Source organism: Eleutherodactylus coqui, chromosome 1, assembly GCF_035609145.1.
Source record: "Eleutherodactylus coqui strain aEleCoq1 chromosome 1, aEleCoq1.hap1, whole genome shotgun sequence".
Taxonomy (NCBI): Eukaryota; Metazoa; Chordata; class Amphibia; order Anura; family Eleutherodactylidae; genus Eleutherodactylus; species Eleutherodactylus coqui.
The window spans coordinates 434,326,035-434,347,333 of record NC_089837.1 but is presented as its reverse complement, the minus strand read 5'-3'; the positions used below and the strand labels follow the sequence as shown (position 1 = coordinate 434,347,333).

At 46.5% G+C, this 21,299-nt stretch overlaps 1 protein-coding gene across 1 annotated transcript; it reads right to left on the bottom strand.

The window, feature by feature from the left end:
- Positions 1–5,337: 5,337 nt before the first annotated feature.
- FDX1 (ferredoxin 1) lies at positions 5,338–21,088 on the bottom strand. Its single transcript, XM_066582128.1, has 4 exons — positions 20,914–21,088; positions 11,769–11,893; positions 7,193–7,322; positions 5,338–7,044 (listed from the first exon to the last, which is right to left on the bottom strand). The coding sequence occupies exons 1-4, from the start codon at positions 21,039–21,041 to the stop codon at positions 6,930–6,932; spliced, it is 498 nt and encodes a 165-aa protein (XP_066438225.1). The 5' UTR covers positions 21,042–21,088; the 3' UTR covers positions 5,338–6,929.
- Between the last annotated feature and the right edge of the window lie 211 nt (positions 21,089–21,299).

Sequence of the window (21,299 nt, the reverse complement as noted above, 5' to 3'; positions counted from 1 at the left end):
GGCCAGAGGTGGACAGGGAGATGCCCTCACCTCCACACCTAGGAGAGGTGTGCGTATGCCTGGGAGATTCAGGCTGCAGTTAACCGGTGACTCCTGTTGTATGCAGTAGAGAGACGTTATGGACCAGGAACTACGTGGTTCCAGCAGGACCCCTGAAGTACGCCTGCCCTGGGACTAAGGGTCTGAAGTCACGACAGACTAAGGACCAGCTGCGATCTGGACATCCACAGGTCTGTGCAAATCAAGTGGACTTGTTGTTGCGGTTGCCTTCAACCCTGTGGAGAACTGTACTGAGGGGACTCTAAAAAGGACTGTGAAGGGATGTTTAAAAGAGACTATTGTTGTTGCAATCATTTATTATTTATCTGGAGACCCATTAGTTTATGTTGCTGTTAAAGATTGTGTGAATAAAGTGCAAGTAAAGAAGAAAAGTGATCGTTTGGCTTGATATGTAACCCCCGTGTTGTCACACTTGCTACCAAGATTATGGTTTTAAACATTACCCATAAGTGTACCTGTACTTGTTGCAGTCAAGCCATGGAAAGCACATGCAGTTTACTGCTACTTTCCATGCTGCACGAGTACTTGCTGTGTAACCATGGCAAATAGAGATGAAGTCTAGCAAGTAGCAGTAAGCCACAACTTGACTTAAACGCACACAGGCACCCTAAGCTACTCTTTATTTCTGTAAGTTGCACTATTTTGATTCTCCAGTAGTAGGCGATGCAACTAATAGAGCTCTGTGTCCCATGTACAAGACACGATCAGTCTCACAGCTCTTCCCTTGCCATACTTCTCATTCTTCACCCCCCTTGTATCTCATGCATTGCACATAAGATTCCTCCCACTTCTTGAATTAGCCAGTCTTGCACAGCATGCCCGCTCCAGCATCTGCAGGGCCTACATGGCCTCTCGCCAGGCTAAACGCCATTCACCTTTTCTTAAGATAATAAATCTTATGCAGAGTCAAATCTAGAATAAAAGATAGAATGGCATTTAGCGACTCCAGAAATGATCAATATCCCAGCTCTACAGTATATTGTCTATATTTAACCATTTCATGGGTTTCTTCCCATTTATTTTCTTTTCCATGTATTAATCCAGGACTTGAGAATCACTATAAAACAAAGATGGCTGCACTACTTGACTACTGATGATTAGTATGCATTGGTAGTCTAAATGGACCTTTCACACGGGCAAAATATTTCCGCTGGGACATTGCGGAATTCTGCAGAACTGTAAATTTTGGTACGGCGTTGCAGGCTAATTTAAACCATTTTCATTCCTCATCGAAATCCACATGCAGCCAACTTGTGGTAAGATTCCGCCCGTGTGAAAGGTCCTTTAGGCACTGCATGCTGCTGTGACTGGCCAGCACTGCTCATGTAGACAGCTCTGGTCCATCAAAGCCAGTGGAGTGTCTTCTATCAACGATGCATGCTATGCAGTGTGCAGCAGGTAGTCAGAGGAGTGGTGGCCACCTTGGTTGCCCCAGGTCTGGAGGGTCACTTTAAATACTGTAGGTTATACCATAATCTCCATGGTTATTTTTTAGGAAGACAAGATTATATTTGCTAGAGGGCCAACAGTGACAAGCTATGAGCAGAGCCAGTCTGTGCAAGTTTAAATGAAAGTCTTGAAAAATGGAAAGTCCAGCATCAGAGAAGATGGAAATCAAAATGTTTATTTCAACCAAGATAATTAGTTAAAATAGACAGGTTTTTTTCTAGCATGTCTAAGAACCATGTAGTTTGAAAATATCTGCACCCGGCCTGAGTTATTCTTTTTTTTAATATGCTTGGCTGAAATAAAGATTTTGGATTCTACCTTCTCCAATACTGGACCTTTTCCATGTGCGCTCTGTGAACACAGCCACAGAAGACAGCACTCCAGCTGTGTTCTGCATACTCTGCTCGGAGTGCTTAGCTGTATACCAGCTGAGCGCTCCGTGAACACAGCCAGGGTATGAAGAACACAGCGTTTTAGCTGTGTTCTGCATACTCCATTCGGAGCACTCAGCTGTATATAGAAGACAAGCGGCCCCTTTAAAGTTACATCGGAAGTCCAGGACCAATCAATCGCCTTTTTGGATATCAAATCTCAAAAAACCATTTTGGCTCCCTCTCTACCACTCTTTATAGTAAAACCACAGTGACCAACAGCTTACTAGCTTGGTCGAGCGCGCATTCCCTTTCACTGAGAAGGGGTATCCCAAAGGGCCAGTTTTTTTCTACTCGAAAGTACTAAACTGAGAAAAAGATTCCTTGATAGGGGGTACCTTGATGAGATCCTTGAACAAGCTATCCAACATGCACTAAAACAAACTAGAACTGACCTACTTATACCTAAGAATAAGGAAGTTAATATTTCCCTGCGCATCATAGGCACATTTGACAAGGGTGTGCCTCAGTTGAGACAGATACTACAAAAGTACTGGCACATCCTTAAAGAACACACTGACCTGAAGGACTTGATCTCTGACACCCGCCTGATAACTTTTTGGAGGGGTCGAAACCTGAGAAACAGAGTAGTTAAGAGTCATCTGAGTTCGAGTCCAGAAAGTCGCATTTGGTTAAAGTCTTCAAGACCTAATGGGACTTTTTCCTGTAACGATTGCCTTGCTTGCCAGTTCATTCACAGGGGCATATCATTCCAAAGTGCCTACACAAAACGCGTTTTTCAAATTCGTGAATTTATTAACTGTAAATCGTCACACCTGGTGTACATTGCATCCTGCCCTTGTCCCAGAAATTACATTGGCAAGACAACACAACAATTTAGAAGACGCATTCTTGCGCATGTGGGAAAAATCAGGAGAGGTGAGCCTACCCCCCTCGCTGACCACATGCATCTCTGCCATAAGGGGGACGAGTATAATTTGAAATTCCAAGGTGTTGAAACCATCCGTTCACAAGGGAGGAGAGGGGTCTGGATAAACGGATCCTTCAAAAGGAAGCACAATGGATTCATAGGGGCGACTCCATACACCCAAGGGGCTTAAATGAACTCGTGTCCTTCAATAGCTTCCTCTAGATAAATATCTCAATCAGGTTCATTATGTATTCTTCCACTTATTCCTCCATTAAATTCCTCATTTTTTGTCAGTTCTAGTATATATAAGCTTTAAATTTCTCACTATTTCTGTCTCTTGAAGCCCTGTCTGCATAAACCATTGGCATTGACCATCATCCATAACTGATGAATTATCTTATTATCGGTATGTTTTACCGTCTTCACCAATCACCACTCATACACTGATTTACAGTGAATCATTGCATGACTATGCAAGTGTATTTATTTACCGCTTGGGGGATTATATTTCTGATACTATTGAGATTTGGGGCCAACTACTGTATATGTCTCTACTCTAAACATCTCTTTGTTCGCCCTTATTAACCCTTTCCAATCCACTGTCTGGTGTCTAAAGACATTGACACCGGCAGGGTATTCTTACTGTATATTACTGGCCACTCTTGTCGAGGGCCTCTCCAGCATGTTCAATACCGCAGTACTGGGTGTAGCCAGCAGGTGGCGCCATTGTGTAGTAGCAGAAAGAGAAAACCCCCTAGGAAACCCTGAATCCAAAATTGGATTGCAAAGGGTTAATATCCATGTTTGGGCATCCTCTAGTGACCTCTATCAGCTTCTATCAAATGACCTGGCCATCGGTAGTACGCCCAGTTTTCTTGGGGCGTTCTGCCCCCTGGCAGGTTAGTCTCCTAAGGCCACTGTTTAAATATTATTTTTCATTTAGGATCTTCTCCCATGTCATATAGTCCCCATCTTTTCTCCTAGGTAGTAGTGTACATGGGTATTATGCACCGTTATCTAGAGCAATGCTTCTTTTGGTTGCTATGACAGCAGGTCATGTGATTATTACGACCCGCTCTCTGATGACACAAACAGCGGGGAGGGAAAAAAAAAAAAGGGGTGGAATAATCCTCCACAGTAGCACCTATTGGGAAGGCAGCTACCATGAGTCAATATCTGACCTTTATACAGGTCTTGCAACATGAATATGGGTGTAAGCCAAACCAGAGTGTACAGGGAGGAGTGGGCAAGGAAAAACAAATCATTTCTATTAGGGCAGCTGCACACGGCTGGAGGAGGGGGGGGGGGGGGGGGGGGGGAAGAGAAGAGAACGTCACAAAACACACAAACACACACACACAAGATTTATGCACTGCAAGACACACAGCTATGAACACCATTCTTTTGGGGCCATACACAAGCGATTTTTTTTTTCTTGTGTGACACTGTGATTCTATGCAGCAAAGCAAATCACAGGAGGTTCTATCTGGCTGCGTGATCTCATGGCATGGCCCCATTGAGAGCAATGCGAGAACTATAGTTTCCCATGAAAATGCCTCGCATCCACAGGGCTTTTACATGAATGGTGAGCGCGTTATGTCCCCATATGCTCGCCCATGTAGCTAGCCTTAAAAAGATAGGCCAAGCATACTTACTGATTCAAGTGTTATCTAGAGATATGTATGGATTTGTGTACAAGTCTAATACTAAGCAGCCCACACCACCCACCACCAATATGTGGTAGGTGCAAGTGGCTGTTCAGTAGCTTGCACCTAATCAGCTCCTCCATATATACGTATTTTGCCTGGTGTGCAGGCTGCTGGGAAGTGGTGTCCTCACTACATACATACAATTGTACCCCATCGAATCAGTAAGTCGGGTCGCCTACTATGTTTTTCCAAACCAGAATGCTCCTGTACCGGCAACTGTTGTGGGGCTCTTATTCTTATCAGTACGGTTCTGGTTGGCTGGGTGAGAGGCCATCCAGAAACAGCTGCACATGGATATTCTGGTTTGGTGGGCATACCTAAGGCTGGGTTCACAAGGGGCAGAATGACCGGAGCAGGACCGCACGGAAGTTCCACAAGATTTGACAAAGACTACAGCCGTTAGTTGAAACATTATTCCTTCACTATTGCAGAAAAGTAGCAAAGGATACATTTTTGGATGTTTTTGCTTTTCTGGCACCAAAATCCTGCTGCCCTGCGTATTCATTTTCCTCTATTTATAAAGTAGTTACTTCAGTAGGTGTCAGCAGAGGATTATTCCAACATGCATTGGCTTGGCTTCTTCCAACTGATATCTAAAAACACCCATGTGGAGATCTATCAAAAACTAGTCTAAACGCGATGTATAGCAGCCCAATTCCAGCTCATTTTTACTGTTCCTTGTTTAAATGCAGCCAGTGACCCGATCAGCTGCTATAGGCACCAGTTATGATATCTCACCCTCCTGAAATCTAGAAAACATTTATTGATGATAGTTATTCATGGTCCAATAAGTTTTGTTTTTTTTCCACAGCCACAATGTCTGAAAACTGTACTTTATTGAAACACATGATAGTTTGGTTTTACAATTGTCACTCAAGTATGGCATCTTCATTACTCTGCGCTCAGACATTAATGAGAGGCTCCACATTTCATCAACAATCGGCCACATAGTCCAGAAGGCTTTTTCCATCTTCACCTTTTGTATTAGCGAGTCAAACTGTAGGGAGCGTTAGGTGGGCAGCAGAGACACTGAGGGAACATCCAAGTCAGAAGACACTCTGGGGACCACAGAGCTTCAGGGAAATCAAGAGTGCTGCCAAGTTTTCGAAAGAAGTTGGACGATTACCAGGAGTTCCAGCAGAGGAGCACATTTAAATTTTTTTTTTTTTTGTAAGGGCTAAAGAGGATGACCCCCTTTAAGGCATGAGTCACAGTCCACTGGAATAAAAAAGTCCCATGAAAGTAAAAAACAGTAGTGTAACAAAAATATCAGCCTGCTGTAGAGGGAACAAAGTCACATAAGTCTGTGTGAAGGCCTGATATGAAGGTTCATCTAGGGAGACTAAAATGAGATCCGTCAGCAGCAGCTAGCCCACTTGTGGGTGGCTTCCAGGTAGTAGTAGGTTTTTGCTCTTTGAAGTGCAGAAACAAGAAGCACATAACAGTTTTAGGGCGTGTAGAATGCAGCGTCTTCCCACTGTCAGCAGGCCATCTCTGCAGAGGGCAGCGATTTTGCCCTGCACATGGCACTTTTTTAAATTTTTTCTTCTTTTATTTCCTGCCCTTTGAGACGTTGCGTATAAATGCTGCATATATAAAATGTAATTGCATATGTACCAGCATTAAGTGCGCATAGAGAACAGGGCTCCATCACCTGTAATACGAAGTAAAATAGAACATGCTGCGTTTGTTTTACAAGTGTATTACACGTAATAAAAAACCGCTAGTGTGAATGGGCCAATGAAAATCTGTGCACTGTCATTGACTCCATTTACCATGTATTAAGCGTGCATATTACGCAGTGAAGTTACTCGTGTGAGCCTGCCCCAAGCCCTACAAATCACGTTCAAAAGGAGCGCCACTCAAGGCCACCAGCTGTATCTGGTATTGCAGCTCAGCCTCATTAAAGCGAGTGAACTTAACTGCAATACCAGACATGCAGTGGCCCAGAGTGGCGCCATTTCTTGGAGGGAGAGCCTTTGCCATCTCATATAACCACTTTAGAAATATTATATATATATTTTTTTGTTAGCATCTTCTTAATACTGGGCATACATCTAGACTATTCCATGGGGAGAACAGACCAACGCATTCTGTTCTCAGCACTAGCCAACTGCCCTCATCTATGAGCACAGGCTCAGTACATTATACACCTGCCTACAGTTAATAGGGGGCTCCTATGTGCGCTGGGAAGAGGTTTCATACCTCACGTGACAAAGGAGTTCATACATGAAGATGACAGTCTAGGCCTAAGAAACAGAACTCCCTAGGACATACAGATAAGAAAAATAAGGCAAATTTCAAAAAATATTATGTTAACTTATGTCTTATAGGATAAAAATCTCATTACATAGGATTAAGAACTAGAATATAAAAAAAGTCAGCGGCTGCTCTTGCATTCGGCTCATTTCAAGTACTCTTGCCCATATCCATAGCTTGTCGGACATCCGCTACAGCCTCAGGAACCTTCACAATCATCCCGTTCATAAACGGCCGGAGGCAGATTTGGCAGCCCAGTCTTGACCTAGAAGACAAAATGGGAACTAAGTTTGTAATATCTACATACATAAAACTCCATTATTTAGACTTTATAAATGGAGATCTAAGGCTATGTTCACATACATGCCTTCTCTTTTTAGGGTACATTAAATGAAAAATAAAATGATAATTACGTTTCAGTGAGGCCATAAGCGAGATCCAGCATATCCATCTCCTCATCAGTAACTCGATCCAGCTGCTGAAATATATGATCTTCAAAGATGAGGTGACAAGTAGAACAGGCCAGCGTCCCCTCGCAAGCACCTGGGTGGAGACATGAACATAGCGCTATTCAGCATCGCACAAAGGGAAATCTAGGACGCCGTCTCTAGTCACATCTGGTTATGGCTTCTGTTCAGAGGATCCATTTAGGATTTTTTTTCTTAAGGTAGGACTAGAAGTTTATCTAACTGAAGAAAACTTGTTGTAGGATAGGCAAACTTTTCCAAATGACTATTGTCCTCTACCATGAGCCATTCACATCAGGTTATCCACCATGTTAGACAGATTGCGATAACGATTTAAAACTTCTTAAATTTCATATTGCGGGTGGGATGGCACACCACTGTACTACAGTCACACCCATTTGAGACTTTATATGGACTATGTAATGCAGACAGATTTGCTGAGCATTTTTTTTGCCACATGCAGAGGATAACATTCATGGCATAAATAGGCCTATAACACATGATAAACCCTCAACTGTCAAAACATCCACTACTATGAAATGAGAAAAGAACAGAAATTTGGAGCCAACTCTGGAGTCCAAAGTTTACCTTAAACAAACGTAAACTCATCACCGATGCACAAAATGAGCAGCCAGGTTGTAGGTTCTAGTTATTATTAGGAAATTATAGTATCAGTGTGTCTGGTGGTGCAATGCGACACACACACACACACACACACACACACACACACACACACACACACACACACACACCTCGCTGAAGTGAAATTGTGGCTCGTCACTGCGTCATGTAAGCTGCATAAGCTGCACAGCGGCATTGAACCTTCTGTGGTGACGCACGGCAGCGACAGTTTGTTTCAACACTGGACAACGGTTGACAATTAGATGAAGGGTGGACTGGTATTGGCGGCATTAGCATTTGAGAGGACATGATATCACATTCAGGAAATGTGAAGATAGTGGTGAAGGGCTATGCTTCAATGTTGTTGCTCAATATGCACCACCAGCTATGTATGTGGACATTTGAGAGGTGTCATTTATTGGAGTCTTCACACAGGTGTGCAGCTGTCTCACAATCAGCTACAAACTGCTAAACGGAGTACTGCTATATCCATTTGTGAGGGATGTAGTCTGCCCATAATCCCCGTTGACTGCAGAAGGAGGATAAAGGACCTGTGATGATGTGACCATCATGTGATCAGGTGCTGTCAGGCTCTGCATGTAACACACAATTTGACAGACAAGTGGTCGATAGTAGTTTTACTAGTTATTAGTAGGAAATTCTAGTACTAGTGTTTCTGATGGTGCAATGCAGCTGTGTTACATCCATTATGATTCACAGACATCACACAGCTGTACTACATCCATCCTGATTCCCCACACATGACACACAGCTCCTGGATACAGTGATCAGCCCCTGGTCATGTGATCCTGACACAGGTGATCACATGGCGGTGACGTCACCACGGTCCTGGTAGCTGTCGGGTTACCCAGTATACAGTACTTTCTACCAAACATCAGCCACAGTAGCCACGTCACCGCAGGTCCTTCAGTCCGCTGGATCTCTGTGGTGGCAGTAGATCGGCATCTCCTGTCAAGACCATGGAGTTTTGTCTGAGATAATAGCGGCTTAGTTGCATTCTCATTTTGTTATTCCTGTCCTCCTCTTCAGAGAACCCTAACTATGTTCTTCTGTCATACAGGCTCTGTGATATATATATATATATATATATATATATATATATATATATATATATATATATATATATATATATATATATATATATATATATATATATATATATATATATATATATATTAGTAGGACCTATAATGATGTCCCCAGGGCGGAGCATGAGAAGCACACACAGACAAGTGGTCATTAGTAGTTTGACTAGTAATTAGGCTTAGTTGTATTCTCTGCGTTAGGACCTGCCACAACGGCGCCAAGGGGCCAGGCTCTCACACACATACAGACAAAGTGGTCATTAGTAGTTTGATTAATGCAGAAATTGAGAGCTCTGTCTGCCTTATTGCTCTACAGCTCAATGTAAAGGACAGACCACAACATGTAGGTTCACAGCCATAACTACCAATAAGACAGGGGTTATCAAAATTTTTTCCAGAGTTCTAGAAGTTAAAAGCAACCCACATATTCACAGGCTTAGGCTGGATTCACACGAACGTATATCGGGGCTCGTTTTTCACGCCGAGCCGATATACGTTGTCCTCATCTGCAGAAGGGGGGGGGGGGGGGGAATGGAAGAGCCAGGAGCAGGAACTGAGCTCCCGCCCCCTCTCTGCCTCCTCTCCGCCCCTCTGCACTATTTGCAATGAAAGGGGACAGGATGGGGCGGGGCTAAGTTCTGAGAATTAGCCTTGCCCCGTCCCGCCTCTCCCCATTGCAAATAGTGCAGAGGGGCGGAGAGGAGGCAGAGAGGGGGTGGGAGCTCAGAGCACTGCTCCTGGCTCTTCCAGGCCCCCCCCCCCCCCCTCCTGCAGAGAGAAGCGACGTATATCGGCTCGGCGTGAAAACCCAGCCTATATACATTCGCGTGAATCCAGCCTTATCCCCACGCTCTAGTATCACTACATAACTATGAAAGCTTCTATTGTAGTTCATGGATCAAAATAAAAGTTGTTGACAGCACTTATGGGGCCTGACAATGTCAGCAGTTGTCACCTACCCCAGAGAGTGAAAAGAATGGCTGAACAAACTTCTGTTTAGATAGATAAGAGTGCAGCTCTTGTAGGAATCTTGGAATAAAGATTTGTCATAAAACTCAGTTGTCCCATATAAAGATTTTTATTGTGCCGTAAAAGTGACAGTAGAAGTGGAGAGAAGGTCACGGCCGGCAGCTTAGGGAAATACACCCAGTACAGAGAACAACGTCATACAACCTGATGTTACACAATGGTATCAAGCCTAAACGGGGAGGTTTGGGACACACACACACACGGTGGTATGGTACCAGACACCACGATGTTGGCTGCAGAACCTATAAGTTGCGAGGTGCAGCCTCCATGGATCGGAGTAGTGTTTCCAGCATTTCCCACAGATAATTGTTCAGAATGAGATCTGGAGTATTAAAGGGGTTGTCCGGCCATAAACATTAGGTCTCATTACTTCTGTTTGCCCATTTCCATGCACTTTGTAATATACATTGCGCATGGAAAATGAAGCAAACAGAAGTTTTGGACTTACCTGAAGGGATGCCCCCCCCTGTGTTGCTCCTCCGTCGTCCCTGGTTACCACAAGAATCTTCTCTTCTTGTCGGGCCGCAGCAGCTCTTGTCGGCGCGGGAACGAGCCCCTTCTCATCCGTGCATGCGCAGTTCTTCTCTCTGCAGCCGGGACCGATATACGATCATCTTGTGTGCAGGGGGGGGGGGGGGGGGGGGGGAGATGGAAGAGCCTCAGAGCAAGAACTGAGCTCCCGCCCCCTCTCTACCTCCTTTCCGCCCCTCTGCACTATTTTCAATGAGGAGAGGCGGGACGGGGGCGGGGCTAAGGTCCGAGAATTAGCCCCGCCCTAGTCTCTCCCCATTGCAAATAGTGCAGAGGGGCGGAGAGGAGGCAGAGAGGGGGCAGGAGCTCAGTTCCTGCTCTGAGGCTCTTCCATCCTCCCCCCCCTGCACACAAGAAGATCGTATATCGGTCCCGGCTGCAGAGAGAAGAACTGCGCATGCGCGGATGAGAAGGGGCTCGTTCACGCGCCAACAAGAGCTGCTGCGGCCCGACAAGAAGAGAAGATTCTTGTGGTAACCAGGGACGACGGAGGAGCAACACAGGGGGGGGGGGGGGGCATCCCTTCAGGTAAGTCCAAAACTTCTGTTTGCTTCATTTTCCATGCACAATGTATATTACAAAGTGCATGGAAATGGGCAAACAGAAGTAATGAGACCTAATGTTTATGGCCGGACAACCCCTTTAAGTCATTTAATTTGCAACGTGGCTAAGTTCGTTATCCTGCTGAAACAGGTCAGTGCTGTAAGGGAATAATCACTGCCAGAAAGGGGGCACTTGTCTGTACAGGGTTTAGGTCAGTGGTAGATCAACCAGAATGCTAGGACTCAAGGCTTCTCAGCAGAACATCACTCTGCGCCTCTGCCTGCTTCTTACCTTAGTGCAATACCCCACCTGTCTTCAGGCAGCAGGATGCTGAAAGATCAGCGATGGCTTAACGAAAACTGCACAGTGCAGTTACACAATTATTGCTCAAAAGATGGCTTTCAGCGATTTTTGAGTGAAAATTGTTGTCTAAAAAGGGCCTTTAGGCTGCACTCTAAAAAGGCAATACAGATAACTATAGTGTGGCTACATTTTTGCATTCAAGTTACCGGTCAGACTGGGGTCTCATAATCCAAACTTGGGCTGCGAATTATGCCCTCATTACAGCTGCCTGAATCAACACTAAGTGTTTTTGGATGCATATCCAATATATTGGTGGACAAAAAGCCCCAAGATACATGGCTGATTTTTAGATCCTACCAAAGTCACCAGGGTTATTTCCATCTACTTACCAAAACCATCTATGTCCAAATTCTTCTCTACAACGAGGTCCAGGAGGGATTCTCCAACCTTCCCTTCTGCTACAATGGTCTCTCCATCCCGGTTTATAAATGTTACTTTAACTTTGTCTTCTGAGCTGTACGGAGATGAAAACAAACAAACAAATAGTTAGTGTGAGTTTTGCACAGTCACATGGTCACTATTTAGATTAAGCGTAGCTTCATACATCGCACTATTACATGTGTTAACACTGCTAACCGCCAGGCTGCTCCCACACTTGCAGGTTCAGCCCAGCAATTGTTGGGAAAACGAGAGTGCTAGCACTTGTGTAACCTCTTCCTTACAAGATCAGAGGAGTAGAAATCTGAAATGGCTGTTCTGAACGATAAGGCCACATGTAGAGCAATAGATATGTTCAGATACAAGAACAGTCCATCACATGCCGATTTTTACACTACTCACTTTGCATAGCAATGACTTTTCCGATGCATAGTTTACATCCAAGAGTCGCACCCTTTGCACGTGATCATAAAGCCTCAGGTTTCTAGGCTGAGCTTATTCGTTTTTCTACAGCGCTTAGAACACAAGATCTCAGTGGGGCAGGAAGTTCTGAAACTTTATTCGGAACTTGGGGATTACTTTGAGGGTTCCCAATTTCACCAATGGCCATCACTGGGTGTCTAATGGAAGTCACAGTACTCCGCAACAAATCTGTACATTTCCAACTTGCCTTTTGCCATGGTCACAAAGTGACTTACAACTGCCCCCCTTTAATTTGGTTTGCTATAGGAAACATCTGCAAACACCCTATATCATGACTGGTGGGTGCTACTTTTTCAGTAATCAGTCTGAGCACGGTCATAAACACAGGTAGGGAAAGTGTTAAATTCAACTTAACACGGCGAGTTCAGTATCATGAGTCTTAGAGAAACTGGTATAAACCAACCTATACCTGGCATCAATACTGAGGGAAACCCGACATAATCCATGTTGTGCAAGACACCTATTGTACAGCGAGAAGAGTCATTATACAAACAGATGTTCTTCAGCTTGTTGGGGGTTTTCTCATGAGAAACACTCCCAAGGAAAACCACCTGTGTAGCATATAATTATATAGAGGTTCCTGCACGTTTTTGACATTTATAGATTATAAAACCCCTTGAGGGCACTCGCTTCCCAAAGATTCCCATAGGCATAGAGTACCACAGGGTTTCTGCATTAGAGTTTGGGAAACTTGTGACGTACTTTGAATTCTTCTTTGCACATTGCCTGCGACTATTTTCCCCATAGAGAAGCACTGAGGTTGCTTGCTCATTGCCATAAGGTTACAGGCAACGTCATGTCACTGCAAACTCTAGTCCTAAATTTACACCCCACCCCACCCCCTGCCTCATTCAAAAAAAAAAACAAAAAAAAAACACGCAAGTTGAAACAATTCAATCATCAGGTCGATGGGGATCTCAAGCAGTGAGCCCTTTGCCGATCAACTATTGATGACCTATCCTGAAGCCTGTGATATTAGGACCAAGGACCCCAACAGTGAGAGGAAATGGAGAGGAGATAGACCGGTCAGAGAGGTAGGAAGAGAGCCAGGACAGAGCAGTGTCCTTAGACCAATAGAGCAGAGCATAGTGAGAAGGTGGGTATAGTCGACAGTGTCAAATGCAGCAGACAGGTCAAGGAGGATTAGTAGGGAGTAGTCACCCCTTGACTTTGCCTTTGCCATCAACAGGTCATTTGATACTTTTGTGAGGGCAGTTTCGGTCTAGCGTAGAGAGCGGAAACCAGATTGATGGGGGTCAAGGAGTGAGTTATCAGAGAGAAAGTGTGAGTCGGGAGTAGACCAGGTGTTCTAGTAATTTGAAGATGAAGGGGAGGTTTGAGACGGGTCGGTAGTTGGCAGCATCAGTCGGGTCCAGGATTGGTTTTTAAAGCAGAGGGGATATGATGGAGTGTTTAAATGAGGAGGGGAAGATGCCAGAGGTTAGAGGTTGCAGATTGCAGTGAAGTGAGTAATGAGAGCTGGGGAAAGGGACCGGAGGAGGTAGAGGGGAGAGGGCCGCTAGCACAGGTGGTAGGGCGAACAGCACTAAGCAGTTTGGAGACTTCTTCCTCTGTCGTCGGTTCTAATATAGAAAGTGAGTAAGTGCTGGATGCAGTACTGAGGAGACTGGGATCGGGGCTAGCTGTGCAGTTTTCAGAGATTTCTTTTCGGATGTTGTCAATTTTGTCTTTGAAATAGGCAGCTAGTTCAGCAGTCAGATCCGTCACAGGGGCCTGGTTCTTTGGGGCTGTGGAGGGAGTGGAAGGTCTCGAAGAGTTGTTTGGGGTTGTGGGATAGGCACATCTAGAGCACCGCCGAATGAAGCGCGCTTGGGACGTGAGCCAAGGATGCCATGATCTGTGGTTGACGGCACAGGTCACGGGTGGTGCTGCTTTATCCAGGGCACGGCTGAGGGTGGTGTGGTAGTGTTCGACTGCCAGATTAGGCAGCCCCGCCTGTATAAATGCCCTTTAAGAATATAGTCACGTTGCAGATATTTATGCCACCGTTCAATTCACCTGAACGGGATGTGCAGAACTTCATAGGCTTCCTGCAGGGTGAATGGAACAGATTTTCAGCCATGTGAATATCCTCTTAACCCTTTTAGGACTGAGATTTAATCAAGTTTGTGGACAGTTTATAACTAGAGGCAAATATGTCCCATAACCCTTTCTAATCCAATTTTGTATCCTGGTTTTCCTAGGGGGCTTACTCTTTTTCTGCCGTTATACAATGGCACTATCTGCTGGCTAAAGCCAGTACTGCATGAGGTGACATGTTGGATAGGCTTTGACAGCAGAGAGGCTGACAATATACAGTAAGAGAACCCCGACGGGCGTTTTCCAACATCGGAGTTGTACAGCCTTAAATCATAATGTCTTTAGACGTCAGACAGTGGATTGGAAAGGGTTAATCCTCAAAGTGTTAAGGCACCCTTGTACAAGTCAGGCAGAGCAGATAAGCAAAAGTGGACCCAACGTGTCAAGTGATAGCCATGTAGTACAACTACATTCACATAAGCAAGGTTTTGCACCCATACTACAGACCGTGCCCTGACCCGGCCACAGGTCTACTGGCCCAAGCTCACAGCATCATAGGGACTCAGGATGCTGAGAGTTCAGGTCAGTCTACCCACAGTTTGGCCAGGACACTCCTTTATAATACTGTTGCGTTTTTTGTGTACTTACCAGAAGTAGACGCACTTCCCCTGGAAATAGCAGATTGCTAGAAGCTGAACCCACAAAACCAGTGAATCCCCACTGCCACTTAGGATGAAATCCCTTTAACCCTTCACTGTGAAGTCTGGAAAAAAAAACCCAACTATAACTTGTTTAAAGAGACAGTTACCTTCATTGGTGACCCAATGAGTCTGGGGATGTAGGGCTCATGTCCACGGGGAAAATAGGATTTAGGATCCGCAGCGGATTTCCTGCATGCGGATCCGCATCCCATAGGGATGCATTGACCACCCGCGGGTACATAAATACCCGCGGATCGTCAATAAAAGTGATTTAAAAAAAAATGGAGCATGAAAAAATCTGGACCATGCTCCATTTTCATGCGGGTCTCCCGCGGGGACGGCTCCCACGGGCTTCTATTGAAGCCTATGGAAGCCGTCCGGATCCGCGGGAGACCTAAAATAGGAATTTAAAGCATTTACTCACCCGCAGCGGACTGCGAAGCTCTTCTCTTCCTCACGGCCGCATCTCCCTTGGTTCGGCTCGGCGGATGTGCCCGGCGCATGCGCGCGGCACGTCGACGACGTGCCGGCGACGTGCCGCCGGCGTCAGGAATTCATCCGCCGGCCGAAAATGAAGATCCGGCCGTGAGGAACAGCTGATCTTCGTCGCCCGCGCCGGAAAGGTAAATGCTTTAAATTGCTATTTTCGGCGCTCATGTCCGCGGGGCAGGAGGGACCCGCTGCAGATTCTCCATGGAGAATCTGCAGCGGATCTGATTTTCCCCGTGGACATGAGGCCGTAAGGGTTAGGCTGCCTGCAGACGGCCAGGTCGGATCCCGCTGCGAGAACTCTCGCAGCAGGATGCAGACCCGTGCCCCTGCAGAGGCCTGCGGCTCACCCGCTCCTGGCGTCTTCATTCTCTGCTATGCGCTGGCTCCTGGCCAGCCGGCGCATGCGCAGAGAGGAGCTGGCCCGTCACCACTGACATTTCTGTGTGGGCCTCTGCGAGACCCGCACAGAAATAGAGCATGCCACGATTTGTTTTCTGCATGCAATTTCACACGGACAAATCGCGGCCGTCTGCATAGGTTTGCGTTTTTTAATGCAATCCTATGGCAGTGGCCACGGGCAGAAATTCTGCAGGAAATCCCGCCGCGGAATTCCCACCCGTGTGCGGGGGGCCTTATACTTCCCCCTTCCCTGTCAATCCCTTAGTGTCAGCGCTGGAAGCTCTCTTAATGCAATAGCCTACATAAGTCTAAACCTCATCATGTCATTAAAGCCTTTCATCAACTAGCTTTAGATGCAGAGCAAGCATACATGTAGTCTCCCACTAATCAGGCGGAAATTAATTGAAAAAGGTGCAGCCTAAACTTATCAATCATCTGACAGGTGTTGCAAAAAAAAAAAAAAGGGTCTTTTTCTGAAGCGATACATCTTTGAGGAAGGGGAACAGGGGATCATTTTTCAGCTGTTATATTAAGGCACGGGATCATCAGCGTTACAGCATTGAGAAGGCCTGATAATTCTCTGGTTATAACAGAAGGATGACATTTTTCCTCCATTTTAAAAACCTGTATGCTTCTAACAAGTGTGTAGATCTTTATGAGCATTTGGCTCGGGTACAATTGTTACATTTGTCTGATACAGAGAGTGATATTAGATACTCCACTGAATGAGTTAAAGGGGTTGTCCCGCGATAGCAAGTAGAGTTATACACTTCTGTATGGCCATATTAATGCACTTTGTAATATACATCATGCATTAAATATGAGCCATACAGAAGTTATACACTTACCCCCTCCGCTGCTGGCGTCCCCGTCTCCATGGCGCCAACCAAAGCCCCCTTCTCCCTGGATTAGACGCGCTTGCGCAGTCTGCCCTCTTCTGTCCGGCTCCGGTGTGCTCGCGCCGGAGAGCTGGTCTGCGCATGCGCAGAAGACCTGTGCAGCGCGAGCACGCCGGAGCGGCCCCTTCAGCGCAAGCGCGTCTAATCCAGGGAGAAGGCGGCTTTGGTCGGCGCCATGGAGACGGGGATGCCAGCACCGGAGGGGGTAAGTGTATAACTTCTGTATGGCCAATATTTAATGCACGATGTATATTACAAAGTGCATTAATATGGCCATACAGAAGTGCTTAACCCCACTTGCTATCGCGGGACAACCCCTTTAAGGGATGCAGGAGCAGCACTTCCTAAAGAGTCACCTGGGTTGGATGGTTACCCAAATTAATTTTTTTTTGTGTTCCCAGGATATGCTTCTGCCAGACTTGACGGTATTTCATGAATCATTGCCTGAGGGTATTCTTCCACCATCAATAAGAGATGATACCATTGTCTTAACTCCTAAACTGGGAAAGGATTTGTCTCTTCCAGGTTCCCATCGCCCAATATCTCTGTCGACCACTGATATTAAAATTTTCACGCAGGTAATTGCGAATAGATTGCTTTTAGTAATGACTCATTTAATACATTAGGAGGATCAGTCCGGCTTTGTGCCAAACAAATAAACTGCTATTAATTTAAGGTTATACTTGAATCTTCAGGTGGATCTTCGAGTTTGTGGGAACAGGACTGTTTTTTCACGTCATAGAATGGGTTTTGGTGAGAAATTTGTGGCATGGATTAAACTGAGCTATTTAATGCCATGGGCAGGAGTGAGGGGGTATTAGTGTTTCTTGACGCCACAGGAAGCTAGGGGTATGACAGGAGGAAAGTCCCTCTCAGACCCCTAGCTCCAGATTGGCTCAATCCTGTAAGGTCCTTTCTTTTTAGTCTCACCGCTGGCCTGCAGCCTCCCGTCAGCCCCGCAGTTCCCCCACTCCCTGTGTTCTACCGCGGCCACACAGTGCAGGAGGGGGTGATGGGGAAGCAGCTCTGGCACTGCCTTACTGTCCGCCACTGCCGTCCAGCCTCCGCGAACCCCTGCCTCCCTCTCTGTGACAGTCAGGGCCACAGGTCCCTGCGTTCCCTCTGTCGGCGGCTGCTGCAGAGTGAAAAGAGGCCGACGGAGAAGCGGCTCTGCCGTCCCCCGCCGCTCCCTCACTGTCCGCTGCTGGCCTCCAGCCTTCGCGTCCCCCTCCCTCAGTTACTCACTGTGAGCTATCAGAGAACTGTGGCTGCTGATCCACCAAAATCTGGCGCCGCTGCCAAGTACAGGGAGGCTGACGGGGAAGCGGCTCTGCCGCCGCCGCTCACTCTGTCTCCCCCACCGCTGCACAATGCTGCCAGACGACCAGCAAAGTTGCTGTGCCGCCCCTCCCTCACTGTCCGGGTACGCAGCCCCCTCCAACGCCGGCTGAGGCACCGTTAGTGAGTGTCAGGACCTGACGGGAAAGTGACTGGCCTGTCAAGAAGACTATCTTGTTGCCACACACACTTCCGGTGGCGTCAAGATACACGAACACCAAGTGAAGGTAGAGGGCTGTATTTTGGGATGGATTGTGTTGGAGAGGGGAACAAGACAGGGATGTCTCCTGTCCCCTCTTCTCTTTGCCTTGGCAATTGAGCCCCTGACTGGCTTGATAAGGCAATCACCCAATATAGTTGGATTGCAGTATAGAGAATCGAGGAAGGCATCCCATTATATGTGGAGGATCCGCTGTTGTATATGGGGATGTAAGGGGATCAATGAGTCCTTTTATGTCCATTTTGGTGAGATATCAAGGAATTCAAGTATTTGGAAGTTATCTTCTAATCCTTAAAGGAGATGTCCCGAGGCAGCAAGTGGGTCTATACACTTCTGTATGGCCATAATAATGCACTTTGTAATGTACATTGTGCATTAATTATGAGCCATACAGAAGTTATAAAAAGTTTTTTACTTACCTGCTCCGTTGCTAGCGTCCTCGTTCCCATGGAGCCGACTAATTTTTGGCCTCCGATGGCCAAATTAGCCGCGCTTGCGCAGTCCGGGTCTTCTGCTGTTCTCTATGGGGCTCCGTGTAGCTCCGTGTAGCTCCGCCCCGTCACGTGCCGATTCCAGCCAATCAGGAGGCTGGAATCGGCAGTGGACCGCACAGAAGAGCTGCGGTCCACGAAGATAGAGGATCCCGGCGGCCATCTTCAGCGGTAAGTATTGAAGTCACCGGACCGCCGGGATTCAGGTAAGCGCTGTGCGGGTGGTTTTTTTAACCCCTGCATCGGGGTTGTCTCGCGCCGAACGGGGGGGGGGGGTTTAAAAAAAAAAAAAACGTTTCGGCGCGGGACATCTCCTTTAAGACTACATTTCTGCCAACCTGCTTCTATTGGTACAAACGTTTGAGGATAAGGTCAGGGTCTGGAATCGTCTTCTAATTGTTGATAACTGGCAGGAAACATCTTATTAAATGGTTGTGATGCCACAACTCCTTCATATACGCCCAAACTCTCCAGTTTGCATTCCATCATGAGGTTTTTTTAGACTCCATATGATATTTAGGAGTATATTGTGGAACAAGAAATATGCTAGATTTAGACTGGGGAGACACGGTCTGGAGGGCTGGTAGTTCCAAGTGTTTAGAAATACATTTTTTGGTGTCTCAATTGCAACAGTTGAAGCGGTGGGGAGAAAGATATGGGGGTGAATGGTAGATTAGGTTCTAAAATGACAGGTTGTAGCCCCCCTATAACTGTACATGAGAGGGAGCTAAAAGGAGAGGTGTGGGGGGGGGGGGGGGGGGGGGCGGGTGAGAGAGAGATTGTAGCCGATAATTCTATCATTGAATTATGGAATAAGGTTAAAGGGGTTGTCCCGCGCCGAAACGGGTTTTTTTTTTTTTTTCCAATAGCCCCCCGTTCGGCGCGAGACAAACCCGATGCAGGGGTTAAAAAAGAAAACGGGATAGTGCTTACCTGAATCCCCGCGCTCCGGTGACTTCTTACTTACCTGGTGAAGATGGCTGCCGGGATCTTCTCCCTCGGTGGACCGCAGGGCTTCTGTGCGGTCCATTGCCGATTCCAGCCTCCTGATTGGCTGGAATCGGCACGTGACGGGGCGGAGCTACAAGGAGCCGCTCTCCGGCACGAGCGGCCCCATTCAGAAAAGAAGAAGACAGGACTGTGCAAGCGCGTCTAATCTGGCGATTAGACGCTGAAAATTAGACGGCACCATGGAGACGAGGACGCCAGCAACGGAACAGGTAAGTGAATAACTTCTGATAACTTCTGTATGGCTCATAATTAATGCACAATGTACATTACAAAGTGCATTATTATGGCCATACAGAAGTGTATAGACCCACTTGCTGCCGCGGGACAACCCCTTTAAGTAGATAGGCAACTAGATGGATTTACTATATACATCCCTCTTTAAGGTTTCAAGTATTTTCCCTGTGGGAGAAGAGGGGTAATATTTTTGGAACAGGTTCACTCTGGGTTATAGTTTGGAACAATTTAGAGAACTTTAGGATGGTCTCCATTGTTATTTTCCCCATCTCCGACTCAGCATCTCCTCGGACCCCACAAAGGAGATTCTTGGATTCTCCAAGATATCTGCAGACATGACAGAAGCCGCCCGGGTGAGCTCCAGGAGTCCGAGACCCCCTTATTACCATGACATTTATAAACCCACCAACCCAGGCTACCCATGCAGCAAGCAGGCCTTGGCATTACTTGTGTTTACATAAGACTGACAGCAACCCAGGAAATCAATAGAAAGCACATCAGAAAAATCATTACCTCCCACAGGACTAGGATAGGCCAAAGACTCGAGTAACCGACGGCCGCAGATCACCTGCACTCCTGTCCTGGGGCTGATGATAGCAGGGTAGGAAAAAAATAAACCCCACAACTACTTAAAGTGACTTGAGCCTCTCAAACTACAACCCCCAGAATGCCTTTCCAGCCGTTATGAATTGGAAGGCTTTGCAAAGCATGCTGGGAGCTGTAGTTCCAAGGAGCTGAGCACTTATGAGCCGCTGTCAGTACCGGGGTCACCGGGACAGGAAGACTACCTGAACAGCCGCGCCGCTCCTGTCCACGGGCATCCTCCTGGCGGCCGCCGCCATACTGTAGACATCCCGCTCCTACAGCCAGCCAGGAGGCACCGGGATCCGCAGAGCAATCTGGTCACTGCTGCCATGTCTGAGCGCACCCGGAACTAGTCGTGCCGCACTGTTATAAAGGACGGGGCGGAGCGCACAGCACTTCCCACTCCTGCCCTGTAGTCTGCTGGCCGCCAGAGGGCGATGAGTACAGTGAGACTATAGGAGACCACTACATGTGTACACAGAGAACAGACTATGCTGTTATCTTCTATCATATTATATTACGTTATGCTAGATTATTTTACAACACATTATAGTATGGTATAACATTTTATATTATATTGGATTATGTT

Excerpts from the sequence above, each read along its gene's own strand:
- FDX1 (XM_066582128.1), bottom strand. The coding sequence starts at position 21,041 with ATGGCAGCAGTGACCAGATTGCTCTGCGGATCCCGGTGCCTCCTGGCT. Across the intron at positions 11,894-20,913 it reads GGAGCGGCGCGGCTGTTCAG|CTCAGAAGACAAAGTTAAAG; the intron begins GTAGTCTTCCTG and ends ATCTCCGTACAG. Across the intron at positions 7,323-11,768 it reads TTTGGACATAGATGGTTTTG|GTGCTTGCGAGGGGACGCTG; the intron begins GTAAGTAGATGG and ends GTCTCCACCCAG.